At 53.8% G+C, this 16,152-nt stretch overlaps 3 protein-coding genes across 3 annotated transcripts; 2 read left to right on the plus strand and 1 right to left on the minus strand.

The window, feature by feature from the left end:
• J7T55_015117 (uncharacterized protein) lies at positions 1-594 on the plus strand (the record flags this gene model as incomplete). The annotated part of the gene is made up of 1 exon (XM_053133382.1): positions 1-594. The coding sequence occupies one exon, from the start codon at positions 1-3 to the stop codon at positions 592-594; it is 594 nt and encodes a 197-aa protein (XP_052988846.1).
• Positions 595-2,961: 2,367 nt separating this feature from the next.
• On the plus strand, positions 2,962-3,894 carry J7T55_015118 (Arylsulfatase; the record flags this gene model as incomplete). Its single annotated transcript, XM_053133383.1, has 5 exons — positions 2,962-2,985; positions 3,061-3,384; positions 3,444-3,512; positions 3,570-3,691; positions 3,747-3,894. The coding sequence occupies 5 exons, from the start codon at positions 2,962-2,964 to the stop codon at positions 3,892-3,894; spliced, it is 687 nt and encodes a 228-aa protein (XP_052988847.1).
• A 309-nt stretch (positions 3,895-4,203) lies between these two features.
• Positions 4,204-14,274, minus strand: J7T55_015119 (uncharacterized protein; the record flags this gene model as incomplete). The annotated part of the gene is made up of 16 exons (XM_053133384.1): positions 4,204-4,822; positions 4,901-4,971; positions 5,038-6,321; positions 6,503-6,822; positions 6,900-6,990; positions 7,089-7,383; positions 8,026-11,145; positions 11,288-11,316; positions 11,404-11,745; positions 11,816-11,939; positions 12,584-12,606; positions 12,664-12,984; positions 13,080-13,163; positions 13,221-13,313; positions 13,370-13,433; positions 13,493-14,274. 16 exons carry the CDS (start codon positions 14,272-14,274, stop codon positions 4,204-4,206), a joined length of 7,662 nt encoding a protein of 2,553 aa, XP_052988848.1.
• Between the last annotated feature and the right edge of the window lie 1,878 nt (positions 14,275-16,152).

Here is a 16,152-nt window from a genome sequence, read left to right on the forward strand (position 1 = left end):
ATGCCTGCTATATCGAAGCTGATCGCCCGGAACCACCTCGCCATGCGCGATGTTCTTGCAGAGGACGACGAGGGCAGCCCCAACGTCATCAACCTGCTGATCATCATCCTGGCTGTAGTCGTGGTCCTCGGCCTGCTCCTCGGCGGAGTCTTGTTTATTCTCCGAAGAATGCGAAACAACCAGCAGAGAGTGCGCAAAGACTCCCTCCCACAGTACAACGACGTCGTGCAAGACGCCAAGCGCACCAGTAACCACCGCCGTCTGACCATCGAGACCAGAAACGGCCATTCTAGCGTGCTGGTCTTCAACAAGGACGGGCAGCCAATGCTGGCAAACCCCAACCAGCCCCCTCACTCGCCCGACAACGTGCCGGAGATTCACATCACCTTCCCTGAGGAGGAGGACGACAGCGGTCGTCGGAAGAGTGGTCGCGTTCTGGTTGTGCGCGTTGGCGACAATGCCACCGTCGGCATGGAGCCCCTGGACGAGGAACAGCTCCCCGCCTACGAGAAGGAGAGCAGCCACCAGTTCTACTCCATCGACATGGACGATATTGGAGGCCTGAAGGAGAAGAAGCGCGAGGATTACCACTAAACCACCACTCCGACCGAATATCACCGACCGATTACGACCATTTACATATATACCTCGGGGCTTGACAAAACCAAGCCTCCACCCCAGTAACGACTTTGATACCGAATTTCTGAAAGGGGATAGGGCGTTTGGAGAGGTGCCAATTTGCCAAATTTCGCTGTCTGCAGCCAAGGATACCCCTGCACACGCTTTCGCTTCTCCATCCTGTCGACCAGTTGAACCGACTTTTTCACCCGCGACTTCAGTGGCTAGAGCTGGGCGTGTGGAGGAACGCGGGGGGCGGAAGGGCAGGAGGGGGAGGGTGGAGGGCGAGAATCCAAAACAAGTACCCAAGCGACTCCCGCGCCTGTTTATGTGCGCTCGAGGCACTTGTGCACACTCAGGACTATGGCGGGCATCTCGTGTACATACGGCGCACGACTGCAAGTTCGAGTTCTGTGTTGCATTTTACTGCATTGGGCGGCCGGTTTTGGGGGAAGCAAGGAGGATGAATTCCACAAATCAAGCGAGCATTTGCAAGGACTGATTTTCTTTGACACTCTGGCTTGCGGAATTTGTACATTCTAATATTGTATAATCACTATTCTTAGAGCCTAGAAGCAGCAGTGTTTTTCTAAGCAATGCTAGTCTCAGGTTTTCCTACCCAAGGCAATGGAGCAGACAGGACATCGCATTGTCGACTGCCCACTGCGTCTACCGACCCATGCAGCTTCTCTCCCCAGGGCCACGACAAGCAGTCCACTGCCCCGTTCTTTCCACCGGCCTTGATTTACGAAATCGGATATCAACGCGGACCTGGTTCAATCAAGTTTCGATATTCCGCGGTGCTCGTGTCCCAGAACCCAGTACCCTGGCCCAGACGCACGCATCTCCACCTCGGCCCCCGAGTCACGAAAGAAAAGTCTCGTATGACACCATTGTCAAGAGAAGCATGTCGCTGACTTGATCAAGGCACAGCTTTCCACGCAGCGGAGCCGAGCGGAGCCGGTGCGTGGTACTAACAGTTTTTGCCCAGAATAACATGACGCTTGCTGAAATCTAGCGCTGCCCAATACTGACGATTTTTTTCCAATCGTGTTGAATCTGGTTAGAGAAAATCTCTTTTCTATCCAGACACACGGCCCAATTTGAAGGAAGTCTGAGTGAAAGAGTCCGGGGTCGTAGCGGAAACAAAACCTAATCTTGCCAAGCCGGAAATTTCCTCCACGCCTTGAGGGGGCATGTAAAGAATGGGGGGACCGCCCTCGTGGCTTGACTTGACTACTCAAGTCGCTGCTAATTACGCCCAGGTCCTTTTGAAACTTTTTGAGACATGCTCGTGCCGGCCGTGGTTCGTCTCAAGTTCATTAACCCGTCGCCCTCTTCCTCCTTTCCTGGGGAAAACGCGCTAGGGGCTTGGGGATGTGGCACTCGCTGGTCGTGCCAGCCCGAGCGGTCGTGGATTAGACAGGGCGGATGACTGCACTAGCCGCGTGGTCTTCTTTTGCATGCCTGGTTAGTCTAGCTGGCAGGCTGGCTGGATGAGTGAAGTTCAGACTGAGTTCGTCGACACCCTCCAGCATGCCCCGCCTTTGACTCCGGCTCTCGCTTTGCGTCAATCCTCACGAGAGCAACAAGCTCACGACTGTAACAGCCGAGCTGGGACCACTTGGCAACATGGGTGAAAATCCTACCGCCCGCCGGCGAGTCGCGCACATGGAGATAGACTTGGGAGGACAGAGCGCCCAGATGGCCCAGCCCCGCCCACTGCAACCGCAGCCGAAAGCCAAAAGGTGATGCCCCGCGGGAGAGAACCGCCTGGCCAGGAGCGGCGATGGGACCTCATTGGTGTTTCGCGGGTCCCAACGGCGGGATGTCTTGCAGCTTGACGTCTTGCCCGGGAGTCGCCCGGGAGTCGCCTCTGTCTCCCAACGCCTTGGCTTCACGATGTGTCTTTCACTTGCTTCGATGCTGCGCTGGTCTTTCTTCTTCTTATCTCCATATGTTGCATTTTCAGTGACGTGCTGCCAGCTTGATACGACTACTACTTGATGAGCTCAAGGCTCAATCGCCAGCATGAGAGCAGGCACGCCTTGCGTTGTGAGGACATACAAAAGTTACAAAGCCGCTCTAACGAAGAGATTGAAGGGTGGTATTTGTCCATCCAGTCCAGTCTGTTCCTGACTCCATGGATGAGCCATTATAGAATCCATAGTACACAAAAGGTAATCGCCGATTTATTGACGACCAGCCGCAACATACACCTGATGAAGTACACATCCACCCACCTACCACCTCCAAACAGACCATGCCCATGATGACTTCCACAATCACCACCAATATGCCAGCTCAAGGCCCTCCCCCCTCGCCACCTCTAAACCAAGCGGCATGAAAGTGCAAAAGTCCAACTTCGTAATTTTTATGCCAAACCAGCTCAGGCACGACGCCCTTGGACGACAACTTCGCGCCTGAGGTGACGGAGCTGAGCCAGATCTGGATGAGTATGGATTCCTCAAGACGCCTGAATTTGTGCCGCGGCTCGGGGACGAGCTGGGGAAGGAGGTGGAGGAGAGGGATGATATCTGGCGGAGGCTGTTTCATCGAGGGCTGAGGGGTGCGGATCAGGCCAAGTACTATGATGATGCTGTAGTCCGCTCGGCACTGAAGTGGCTCGAAAGCCCACCTGAGGACAAGCCTTGGGTGCCATGCATGCCGCTGATCTTCCCGCATTGTCCTTTCCAGGTTGAGGAGCCAGACTTCTCGATGTATGATCGGGAAGATATGCCTCCGCCGTCGAGTAAGGATGACAAGGTGTGTTTTGATCCAATTTGGTAGGCATTCTTACGAAGTTCACTACCTCCGAAAACCAGACAGGCTACGAACCACAGTACATGGCTACCAACTGCGAGCGATGCGGCACGGATAGCGCTACGCGCGAGGTATGGGCCGAGGTGACAGCGACATACTAAGGCATGATTACGCGCCTGTGCGACCAGCTCGGCTGCGTGGTCGCGAGGACCAAGGAGCGGGGACACTGGGACAGCACCGTGGCCATGTTCTTCACGGACAACGGCGAGTACTTGGGCGAGCACTTTCCCGTACTGCGGGCGGCCCTTTTGTGATGTCGTTGTCCGCGGTGCGAAGGATGAGCACGGGAACGTGATCAAACACAGTGAGTTCGCCTTCAGCGAGGGCTGCTTCCTTCTGAGCGAGGGGCCGCTGCTGGAACAGGCGCTATACCCGTACGACATCGAGCCTGCCCTTCAGCACGAGGATACGGCATTGGTGGGAAAGGCAGTGTCTATCAGGGACAAGGAGTGAACGTGTGTACCGGCTGGACGAGCCGTCTGAGCTGTATAGCAGGAAGGGCGACCCTCATGAGCTACATACATAGCCTTGCGGAGGAATCTCAGTACGCCGAGGTAAGAAAGGTGATGGAGTCGAATGTACTGCGGTTCATGGTTGAGAGGCCGTGACTTACTCCCTCACCAGAAAGACCCCGTTCTCCAAGCTTGACCTGGAGAGTCCAAAGAGCCAGTGGGAGAAGCGAGGCGCATAGAAACCTTTTCTTATCAATTTAGAGAGCTTTCAGAGAAATATATACAACCCATGGAACTCTCAAAACCTTTATCAATTGCCAACAAAATCGTTGAAATGCTGTGGATAGGGTAGGTGTGTACCAACCGCGTGTGTACTAACCGCCCTGTCATAATACCCGCTCTTCTCGGGCCCGCCATGCATGACTGGGGGTATAGCAGTGCTCGCGCTGCCCCTCGCCCGCTCATACAGCAGCGTCGTCGTGCCCGAGTGCCCATATGGGTGGCTCATCATCATGTCAAACTCGCTTTGCTGCGGAACAGGCCAGGACCCGTCGAAGAGATAGGCGTTGCTGAGGCCTAGGCCCACCCCGGATTGAGAGGCCATCCAGGCCTGGGCATCACTATTGCTGTCCTGCGGGGGCGTGTCCGGCAGCGGGTCGCAGCCACGTGCCTCTGCCAGCCAGATAGGGATCTCGGGGGCACCGTTGACAGGTAAGGGAGCTTCTTCCTGGGTCCTAATTGGCGGCGTCACCGGGCTTTCTTCCCTGGACCTCTTCTTGGACCGGAACCAGAGGTCTGCGGCTGACATGTTCCTCTGTCTTTCCCTGTCCCTGTCGTCCTGATCGGTAACTCGCTGCACAAGCGCGTTCTCGAGGACGTAGTGGGGTCCGGGCAGTCTGATGTTCTCGGGCGGCTTGACAGCGGGCGCACTAAATTGCGGACCATATTTAGCACTCGATCCAGGGAACAATAGTAGATTTATTTTTTTCTTCTGTGCGTTTACATACCCTATAGTCGCCGGCTGATCGTAACGAGTGTCATGTGTAAAGTTGGCGACCGCCTCGCGGAGATCTTGCGTCTGAGTATTACTGTCAGCGATATTGCGAAATGTCAGAGTGGAATACAAAAATAGGGCAGAGCTTACTATATCCATAATACGAGGGAAGAAGCGAGCGAAGGGTGGGATTAGTTGTAAGTTGGACTCGACGAGAGCCGCTAAGGCCGCATCGTCGACCGGTTCCTGCCGCACAAGGGGCGCAGTGCTGTCCTCCAAATCGTCGAAGAGGTGATGTTGCCTTGCAGCTAGCAGTATCTTAGTCGGTTGGATGACGTAAATGGCAAACATCTGGTCCACCGTGAGGAGTCTCTCAGTCCCGTCCCCCGGGGGTCTCTTGGCCACGATGCCTTGCAGGGACCGCCAGAACCGGGCGAGGCTGACGGCGTAGCCGACTGCTTGTCTCTGTGACTTGAGAACAAAGTCTCTGGGTAGTTGCCGTATCAACTCCGGGTTGGCTTCTTCACGGATGCCTGGGATAGTGAAGCGGTACAGGTCGACGTGGAGGAGCCAGAAAAGAGAATGCAGCATGATAAAGCTTGGACCGTCTGGAGAGTTAAGGAATCGGTTGGTGTTGGCGTCGTTTAATTTCAGATCCTCGGATATGGATTGGTTGAAGCTTATGAGTTGATTCTGAAGGCCGTTGACCAGCTTGATGACCTGGGATGCCTCTAGCCGCGGTCTGCGAGGATGCGGAGTCGGTGGGCTTGTGAGCCGTTTCGTAACACCCAAAATGTGATGCCTGAGTCTATGTAGCCTGAGGTGATAGCCGTCCAGGGACAATACTTTTGAGGTACTTCTCGTGCCTACGAAACCGGCCGAAGCGGCAGGTTGCCCAGATGCTTCTGCCGATTGCACGGCTTCAAATAATACCTCGTTGCTGACAGGTAATTTGAGGTGCATGTCGTCGTCCCGAAGTACAAGATGCTCGTCGAAGCCGCCTGCCAACAAACGATCTAGCAGGTAGCATACCCAGACCAGCCGGCGATTAGTCTCCTGCTTGATAACGGACTCACCTGCGCCATCCCAGTTCAGCTGCAGGGCCGTGATGAGGCGTGCGGCGAGCCCCATGTACATCCAGACCTTGCTCATCTGATTCTCGTGCCAGAAGTGGCAGATGGCGCAGACCAGGATGATCAGGTTTTCGTGGGCGTTTTTGCGGAGGAACGAGTCGATAGTGCGGAACAGGTAGAAGTCAACCTGGTCTGCACACCTGTCCGCGAACGGAATATGCTTCTCCTCGCCCGGTTGGACGACACGGGACGTCATGGCACAGACAGCCGCGGCCACGATAGGGTGGAGCCGTCGTTCATCGATCTCGAGATAGGTACAGTCCCGCTGCATGATACCCATGCAGGGCATCGGCGCCCACAGCTGGAAGAAGACATCAAAGTGTCTCAGCAAGGTATCTTTTTGAGCTAAGAGGTCTCTGCAAGAAGTCTGTGAGCTACCAAGTCTAGTGCGAAGGATTTATAAGTACCTACTCTCCGTATAGGTTCCCGATAGAAGACCGCCTAGTCTGGGACGTTAAGGCTGGGGAGATAGAGAAATCGACAGGTGATATCAGTGGTTTTGCGTCGGTCTTGATGTCCGGCAAACTTAGCCTAGTCTCGACTTCCTGGTTGTCGCTCTGGGCGCTGTGGGCGCTCTGGGTGCTCTGAGACGTCGACTGGATAGTAGGTGCATGGGAGAACTTTCTCCTCGAAGCCACATACTCGCACGCCAAGTCATTTGCCTCGCACCGCTTACACCGTGGAAGATCTCCAGAACACTTTGTTTTGTGGAGATGACACTCCTTGCAGGCCTTCTGAGCGCGTTTCCTGGCCGTCCCGGCCTCTGTGCGGTCTCTTGATGGTGCCACCCGAGACACCTTGCCTACAACGACAGAGTGAGTACGACGTGAGACGCTGTCCTTATCTAGAGGAGTTTCAAGCATAACAGAACATGTTTACCTTGCTCGGCATCCATAAAGCTGCATTCAAGCTCCAGCCTCGAGCAGTTGGCGCAAGGGCCGTTCTTCGCCGGCTTGCCAGAGCACTTCACCTATACGAAGACTTTAGCATAGGGACGCCGGGTTACACGACAGGCGTGCAGTGCACATGGACTAGCGAGTGTGCAAGGAGGACCGTTTCTCGTCTCACCTTACGCAGCCTACACATGGTGCAGCCCTCGCGAGGCGCCCCGGAGCGACGGCGCCTCGCAGCCGGCGCAGCATGGTCCCAAAAAGGCACCGACTGGTGCTGCTGCTGCTGCGGCTGCTGCCCATACGTCGCAGACTGGATATCGCCGCCGCCGACATCCATGCCCAGGGCGAATGATGATGGCAGTGCTGCAGCAGCAGCGGCGGCAGCAGTGGGCTCCTGTCCGGCTGTCGCTGTCGCCGGCAAGGTTCCGACGCGGTTGTTCATCGCGAGATCCGGCGGAGGAGCATAGGAGCTTAAGAGATTGGCGCGGCACGTGGGGAACAAACAAGCTTAAAAAAGGAGCGCTTGTGTGACGCCAATGCCTATCCCTGTCGTGGACGCACTCGTCCCAGGGTTACTCTACATAACAGCAATTGAATAGGAAAGCTCGAGGAGAGAAAAAAGAAGAAGATCAAAACGTGGCGAACAAAAGGATGATGACGAGCACCTGGAAAACCGAGGAGATAGCCGGAAATGACACTTGAGCAGAGAGAGGTCGTAGCTCTAAGCGCCCGCTAATCTTCCTTAGACAAGGTCTAGTCTATGGCGAAAGCAGAGGGGGAAACTCCCTCGTCGAAGGATCTGTTGAGAACCCGGCTAAGCAGAGCAGTGCGGCCTGGAGAAGCGATCCTGCCTGGCCGGCTCCTGCGAAACCGCTAGACTGAGCACGCGATTTCAGGGGGGCTGGTTCCCCAAGTCGTCACTGACCAGGAGAAGAAAAGACAGTAAGCTCAAGGGTTAGGGGACTTCTTTTCGAGGCCTTCCTCTTGCTATCCTCTTCCCGCCCCGATACATTGCAGCTTGAATATCATTCACATTCGATCCTCGGTCTCGTTTTTATCTAAGCCTCTAGTAAACCGAGCATGGAGAGAAACACCACAAACCCAGGGCTCACGCTCCACCACGTCCACCAGCAGCCTTCGCGCTCGCAATGTCCGCCTTGATCTCAGGCAGCGGCCGGCCCCTCTCGGACGGGAGGCTGATATACTTGATCTCGGCGAGATACTTGAGGTATCGCCCGACATCCTCCCTCGACACGCCGTATCCCATGCTCTCGTCGACACCCGTGTACCGGTCAGCGTCAGCCTTGAGCACGGCGACGGCGTTGCGGTCGTCCAGCTCGGGCGCGCGCGTGTTGGCCGGCAGATCGTTCATGCAGAAGTGGAACAGCGGCATCAGCGCGTGCTGCTCCTGGTCCTTCTCGATCGGACCTGCCGACACGAATCGCTCCAGGTCATCCTTCCACGCGTCATACGACACTTCGGGCGTCTTGTAGCCGTAGAACTCCAGGATCGACAGGTACTCGTTCATCCGCAGCCGCGGGTGCGCCGTCACCTGTGCCACGTGCACGCCGCCGGGGATGGGGTTCAACGCGCCGGCCACCACCACCCGCGCCACGTGCTTGACGGGCACGGCGTTGACCGTGTTGATGATCCGCGGCCGGCTCTGCAACTGGATGCAGCCCTTCAGCATGCGGATCATGAAGTCGTCGACATTGCAAACACCAGTCTCCGCGTCACCCAAGATGTAGCCTGGTCGGATGATGGTGCCTCGCAGTCCGCGCTTGCCCGCCTCGCGGATCAGTTGCTCGGACACCCACTTGGTCTGGCCGTAGCCCGTGCCGAGGCCGGTCCGGCTGCCTAGCATATCGTCTTCTTCTGTGATCGAGCCTTGTCCTGTTCTGGTCAAGTCTTCGGAGAGCTTGATGTAATGGTCCGAGTCCAGGACGGCAGTGGAGCTGACGAATGAGAATCGCTTGGGCTTGCCTTCGTTGCAGAGCCTCATGGCGTCAATGGTGGAGAGGACGTTCGGTGGCATCATCTCGTGGTATCGCTTGACCCAGTGAACTGAAGCACCGTTGTGTATAACCACGTCCACTTCTTTGCTCAGCCTCTTCCATGTGAGAATGTCGATGCCGAGCTGTGGTTGGGACAGGTCTCCCACGACACAGCTCAATCTCGAGCTCCACTCATCTTTCCATACCCCGTTTCCGCGCAGTGAGCGTTGCAGCCGCTCCAACGCCGCAGCAGGGTTCTTGGCGCCTCGCACATGAGCGATCAACTTGATGTTGGGCTTTGGTCGCTCGAGGATCTCATTGATAAGATAGGCACCCAAGAATCCTGTCGCTCCTGTCAAGAAGACTGTCAAGTTCTCGGCGTCCCCTGCAGCCTCGGTGTCTGCGGACTGATACTTATCGGACAGGATCTCAACCAGCTCGTCGTATGATTTGGCGTACTCGGGGTCGCCTTCCTCGACGTCCACGCCAGCGCCACCCTTCACCTTCTCAATCTGACCGCTAAAGCCAGCCAGAGTTGGAAATTCGTAGAGCAGATTGATAGAAATATCGACACCAAATTCCTTGCGAGTCATCAAAAGGAGCTGCTGGGCCAGCAAACTGTGTCCACCGAGATCGAAGAAGCTCTGATCCTGTTTGATGGTCTTTGGGTTCAGACCACGGACGAGCTCAGCCCACTTCTGGGCAACTGCTCGTTCTGTCTCCGACAGGGACTCCCAGTTCTTCAGGTCCTCTTCTGACGCCTCTTCTGTGCGTTCAGCCACATCAGGGAAAGGCAGGTTAGGCTTATCCACCTTGCCATTGGGGTTCAAAGGCAGCTTGTTGAGCACAATGTAGATGGTTGGCACGGCGTAGACCGGCAGACGGGACTTCAGGTGGTCTCGCACCTCGGTCTGCATCCGTCTGTACTTCTTCAGATAGACTCTCACAGTTCCCATCTCAACACCCTCGTCTTCGACATCCTCATACTTGTTAGACGAAAGCCAGCGCTCCCATTCTTTGGCCTCGGGTACGATGTAGCTGACCAGTGAGGGTTCCTCGTTTCGATCTCTTCGCACGAGTGTCTTGCAGTCTCGGATCAGTGGGTGCTGGCTCAGGTTGCTGTCGATGTCGTTCAGCTCAATACGGAAACCACGAATCTTGACCTGGTCATCGGCCCGTCCTGTGCACTCGACGTCTCCGGTTTCCAAGTACCGTCCAAGATCACCGGTTCGGTAGAGCCTGTCTCGAGGGCCTTTGTAGTACTTGCGCCACGGCTCGTTCTTGCTGTTCTTTGCGTCAAGCTCTACCCACTTCTGGTTGTCGACGAACCAATTTGAGAGGAACTTCTCGGCGTTCTTTTGCTCGTCTCCGAGGTAGCCCTCGGCCAGACCTGCAGCACGGCAATAAATCTCGCCCACTTCGCCAACCTTGCACATCTTTGTCTTGTCCTCTCGGCTCACCACCAATAGCTGGACATTCTGCATACCCTTTCCAGCAGGGACGGTGTCCTTGAGCTTGTTCAGGTAATCAGGGTCCCTCGTCGCGCTTGGAATCTCGTAATAACTGACAGCTCGCTGCGTCTCGGTCGTTCCGTACATATTGATGATGTTTGCGTTGACCGCAAGTCGCCTGAGAACTCGACAATCTCTTGTTGTCAGAACGTCGCCGACAAAGAAGACATTTTGGAGGCTAGGGAATTGCGCCGTGGCACCGCCGACCAGGATCTGACCCATAGCCGGGGTCAAATGACTGACTGTCGGCTTGTGCTCGCTCATCCATTCAGCCAATTTCTCGTGCTGGATATCCTCCTTCGCTGGAACCAGCAGTTGCGCTCCAAGGAAGAGTGGTGTAAAGATATCTCTCTGGATAGGGTCATGAGCAATTCCAGACAGCATGGTAAATTTACTCTCGGATGATAGGTTGAAACGCTCGGCCATCCAGCCGTAGTACCTCGTCAGACTGTAATGACGACCAAGTACACCCTTGGGCCGCCCCTCGCTTCCTGACGTGAAGGACAGCGTAGGGTTCGAGTCTGGCCCCACAAGAACATCGGGTGGTGATGAAGCCTTCTCCCTTGCGCTCTGGAAGACATCCTGACCGTCGACCTCACCGCCGAAGAGATAGCCATCATCACGGAGGCGAAGTTCAGGCACTTCGGCCTTAAGCTGAAGCGACTCGTCGATGTAGCTTTGGACGAGAGGAGCCAATGGCCCGTTCTCGTCTGTTGCCCGGCCGATTCTGATCAGTGCTCGTGGCTGGGACACTTCGAGGTAAACCTAATGCAAGACACTTAATAAATTTGCCCAGAAGTCCAGTCGTAAAGCTCTGAGCCAGCTTTGCCAGAGGTCTGTCGTTTGCTGCCCTGGAACGTGTGACTCACCTGTTGCCGGGCTGGAGGATATGCCGGGTCTAGCACAGTCATTGTCGCACCAGATGCCTTGAGAAGCCCGTTAACATGAATTCTGCCGCACCCAAGTGAAGTTGCAGGTAAGTTACCAAGGTTCCCATGATGCAGACGACCAAATCCACCGACCGATGGGCCCAGATCATGACCACATCTCCATTTGTGACGCCCGCATCGTGCAGGTAGTGGGCGAGGGCATTGGACGCCTCATAAATCTGACGATACGTAAAGACCCTCTCGGGAGTGGTGGCCGTCTTGGTCTCAACGATGCATGTCCTGTCTGGGTGAGCCTCGGCGGAGGCCCTGAAGCGCTCGTGGATGGGGCCGACAAAGCCTGACCAGTCGAGGTCTTCTGTGGGATCGGGAAGCTGGGTTGCCATGGTGCTCCTTGGACAGACGGTCTTCCCTGTGATCTGGGGTTTCTGTCGGGAGGTCTAAGTGGAGTTGAGGGATTGAGAGGTCTGGCAAAATTTGTATGACCTCGTCCCAAAGCTTATGACTAACCTGTGTGCGTGTGCCGTGTGCTCCAGAGTCTCGGTCGCAGATCTTGAAATTCCAACCCCTGTCCAGCATGATGCGCGCTCTTCCGACTGCGGAGGGGCCAACGCGGTACGTCGGTACTTTGCTACTACGTGGGGTTAATCGCCCCACGTTGACTGGTCAATTCATGTTGGTGCCGCTAACCCACTGCAAAACAATGCGACAGGGTCAGAAAACGGTGGTGTACCCCCCAATGGAAAAATCATTTTTGACCACCTTTTTCGGTGTTCATTTCTCAGTAGACGAGACGAGGTTTCTTTAAACATATGTGCTTTCATCTCCTCCTCTCAGATCAGTCGATTCTTGAGTTGAACGGGCTGAAGCCACGGACTATCCGTACGAGGAGCTCGTTTGCGCAACTGCGTCGAGATCTCCTCTTAGTCCATTTGGCCTGGGTACTTGACTCTTTGCAATCAGGAGGTGACGGGGATAACTATAACTGACAACAACTGGAGAACTAAATTGAACTGAGGCGGACTATTACTATTTAAAGTGAAAAGCAAAACGAGTATTTTTTTTAAAAAAAATGATTTACGCCGCTTGCACAATCCAACATCATGCCACGGGAGTCGACAAAATTGGAAATAAGCCTCATTATAACATTAGAAGGGAACATATATCACAGCTGACGCAGTTCAGACAGCTCGACATTCTGTGACTTGAACGAAGAAATTATCCTCAACCCAAATAGACCAACACTCAGAGTCCCATGGCTTCATTGGATTCACCAACTGAAAATCGAAGTTTCGGAAAAGCTGCGATCATGCTTTAGCTGTGGGTCAGAACTAAATAGAACTGATAGAGAAACTTACCTCGAAATAAATCTTGTTTAGTTCCATAAAAGCCAAGGGCTTTCCAGCGCAACCGTATCTGCCATAACCAAAAACCATCTCGACGTTACGTTCCATCAACATTCGAGCCTTATTATCCGCCTCCATAAACCTTTCGGGCCGGAAGATGTCCGGATCATGGCCCCAATAGCGAGGTGATCGCATCATAGGTATCAAATTCCAACCTATGGAGGTACCACCGGGGATAAACTTCCCGTCGATCTCGTCACCTTGAGGAGGTACGACTTTGGGAAACATTGCTGGGACGGGAGGACGCATACGAAGGCCCTCGTAGATGACAGCCTGATACTAATCAGTAAGCCGCACTCAAACTGGCTTTTGCTTGCCTCAGAAACGTCGAGCAAGCTATAGATTCACAGAACGTGTGCTCTTCTTACCTGGAGATAGGGAATTGCCTTTGCCTCTTCCTGCTTGATTGGGCTGGAGATAATCCCTTTGCTGATGGCCTCGGAAATAACCGCCTTTAACTTGTTATACACGCGTGGAGTTGACATGAGATAAAGCATCGTGCATCGTACAGTGGATGCTGTTGTGTCCGAGCCGGCAGTGATGGAGAACAATATTTCGCTCAGGCAGGGACCCTCTGGAAGACCGTGCCGGATGAAGGCACCCTGTTCATTGACATCAGAACATCAGCTGAACAAGCATACACATGCTTGTGACTTACCAGCAAGTCTTTCTCATCAGGAGCCCCCGGCTTGTAGCGCTCCTTGACAGCTTGCTCAGCCGCTCTATCATCTTCATGTCAGCTTCACGTGTTTTCTTGGCGCTCATGGGTGTTTGTACCCACCCCAGGATAACACCGAAGCCTTTCTTGTCGGTCGGTTTTGGACCCAGAGTCTTGAGGAACCACTTGGAGAGGGTGATTCTGCGCAGCCAAGGTGTGGCCAACGGGATCGTGTAGGTCTTCAAAGCTAAACGGCTCGCGGCAAACAAACCTCCGACGTCAGAATCGGTCTCCAGAAATCCCATTGCCTTCCCAAATGCAATGCGAGTGATCGTGTCCAAGGTAAAGTAGCTAACTACGTCAACAAAGTTGATGACAGTTGACAGGTCAGAGCTCTTAGATGTCTTGTTTCGAATATTCCGAAGGAACGCGTTGACCATGTCATCCACGATCGGCTCCATAGCCAAAGTCTCACGACCCCCATAGGGGCTTGCCAGGTTCGCTTTGATAGCATCATGCATTGGTATATCTAGCGTTGAAAACATAGTGAGGTAATCAGGATGCCTGATCGCACCTGTGTAGAAATCGTCTTTGCCGTAGGCGCTTCGCACCCCGGACATTTTCCTCAGGACGTCAGGGTCGTCGGTGAGAAGAAGGCGAGGGCCAACTCTTATGAGATGGCCGTACTTTTTGGCCAGAGCAGTATAGATCCATGGTTCTTGGCCGGCAGTGACGGTAGATAGTGCCCACAGGTATGAGAATGCGGCGAAGAAGGGGCCAGGAACTTTTCGAAGACAGCTCCAGGTATAGATCACTGAGAAGATATAGTATAACAACGCTGCTGACGCAAAGATGCCTAAAACATTCGACCACGTCAAAGAGGTTATGGAGAATTCGATCGCCATGGTGAATGCGACTAGCTCGGTAGGTGATTTGGTCTCCAGGTCTTCAGGTCTTCAGGCTCAAGGCATTTGGTATTTAACTTACTGGGAAAGGATGCGGACTAAGGCTTTGCTGTTTCTTATCTACTTGACAAGATACCAGCATTACGAAGCAGATATCAGTGTTCCCAGTCCGTGTCACGCAAAGTCGTGTCACGGCAGTCCTGCCCAGAGCTTGTTGCAACGTCGTTAGTGATGATCATCCCCATCGTAGCCTATCGAAGGATAACGTGGATATTTGCGGGTTAAATTCGCTCTTGCTTGAGTGGCTATCTTCGCTGCACTATGCATGACCCGTTGATATCACAAAAAAGAGTGACTGAGCCGGCCACGAATGGTGGTGTCTTGCTGTCAATATCTGCATCGAGCAGCGGTGTTGTGTCACCCATCAAGTGTTACCATTATCACAAGGCAACGAATCGAAAGACGGGATTTGATAGGGATCCCTTGGCTCCCAGCCGTTTTAATCGGTTAGCGGCACGCATATGCAGTGTGCTAGACCTATTTTTTGAATGACACCGGACCAAGGTGAGGAACTTGCCACCTAGCCTGCATTACAATCTTGGAATCGCATACTACTTCCATCTTGTATTCTCTTCATACGAGGTTTCATGCAGTGGCTCCGAAAGGCTAGGGAGTGTCGTCCCGTCTTTCGAAAATAGCTGATAGGAACACCATGCTGGTCAACAACAGATCTGGATCCAGTGAAGGAAGGCTGCCGTTATTCAGTTGTATCTTGGCTGGCTTCAAGAACCCCGCGCAGCCCATATATCATACTTTGAGCTGTTTTGGAGGATGAAAGTAGAGATGATCAGCGCTTTGCCTCTCCATATCAAAGCCCGCCTTTTCCCGTCGTCAACTGGTTCGTTACATCGCCTCGTAGTGGGCAAACTTCTCTGTTTCATTGCCTGAGACGGTCATTCACCAGCCATCAATCCCCGATCCGAAGACCTTGTCGCATGCAGATCACATCTGCCACTGAGCCCGCGTCCTCGCTGGCCCGTCCTGCACCAGGTCCTCACCTCAGGAAACTGCACCTGAGCACCAGCGTAAAATGAAACCCAGCACAAAGAACACGTCGTCTCATGAGTAAATGTTCACAGCAATCAGATCGAAACATCGTCCTGCAACATCACCATCGACCAGGTCTACATCGAGAAGCTAATTTCCCTTTATACCGGCCGCACCCAGCGTCACGACGTGGCTGCTGCGAAGCCAACGCTTCTCTTCTACGGCGCGGTACCTCAGGCGTCACCTGGCTCAACAAGCCCCACAATTGCCCCGGTTGTGCTTCGTATTGCTTGCGACAGGGATCCACGGAGGACCTTGTCGGCAGGGCTTCTATTTAATATTCTGCGCGGGGTGCAAGCGACAAAGGACACAGGAGTGAGCCGCATACAACCGATTACTAGACATTTTAGATAGTATTCAAACACTCGAATTATAATTCTAAATCCAGCCAATAGTCTAGACCTATATGCTCAACCCCATAAATAGTCTCAAAGTCTTCAATGAGGAAAACCGCGTTGAAATAAAAAAGATCGACGGGAAGGTCAGAGCACCTAATGAAGCCCTTTCAGTGGCCAGGTCAAAATTGCTGGCCAAGCCAAGGGTGAAAAGGCCAAGCCATACTGGGAGCAAAAATTCAGCTTTTGTCCACCTCGGGAGGCGGCGAAACGGCGGATTGAGGAATACATCTTAGTCAAGTTTAGAACTATCATTTTTACTACGATTGCAGATGCGCTTTAAATACATTGTCGTGGTCGTGGAAAATAGAAAGTTTAATCTTATTTCGAAGATGAGCTGACGCATATAATGAAAAGTCTCTACTAGATAGTGGGT

This window comes from Diaporthe amygdali, assembly GCF_026229845.1.
Source record: "Diaporthe amygdali strain CAA958 chromosome Unknown NODE_36_length_484128_cov_64_979186, whole genome shotgun sequence".
Classification (NCBI taxonomy): Eukaryota; Fungi; Ascomycota; class Sordariomycetes; order Diaporthales; family Diaporthaceae; genus Diaporthe; species Diaporthe amygdali.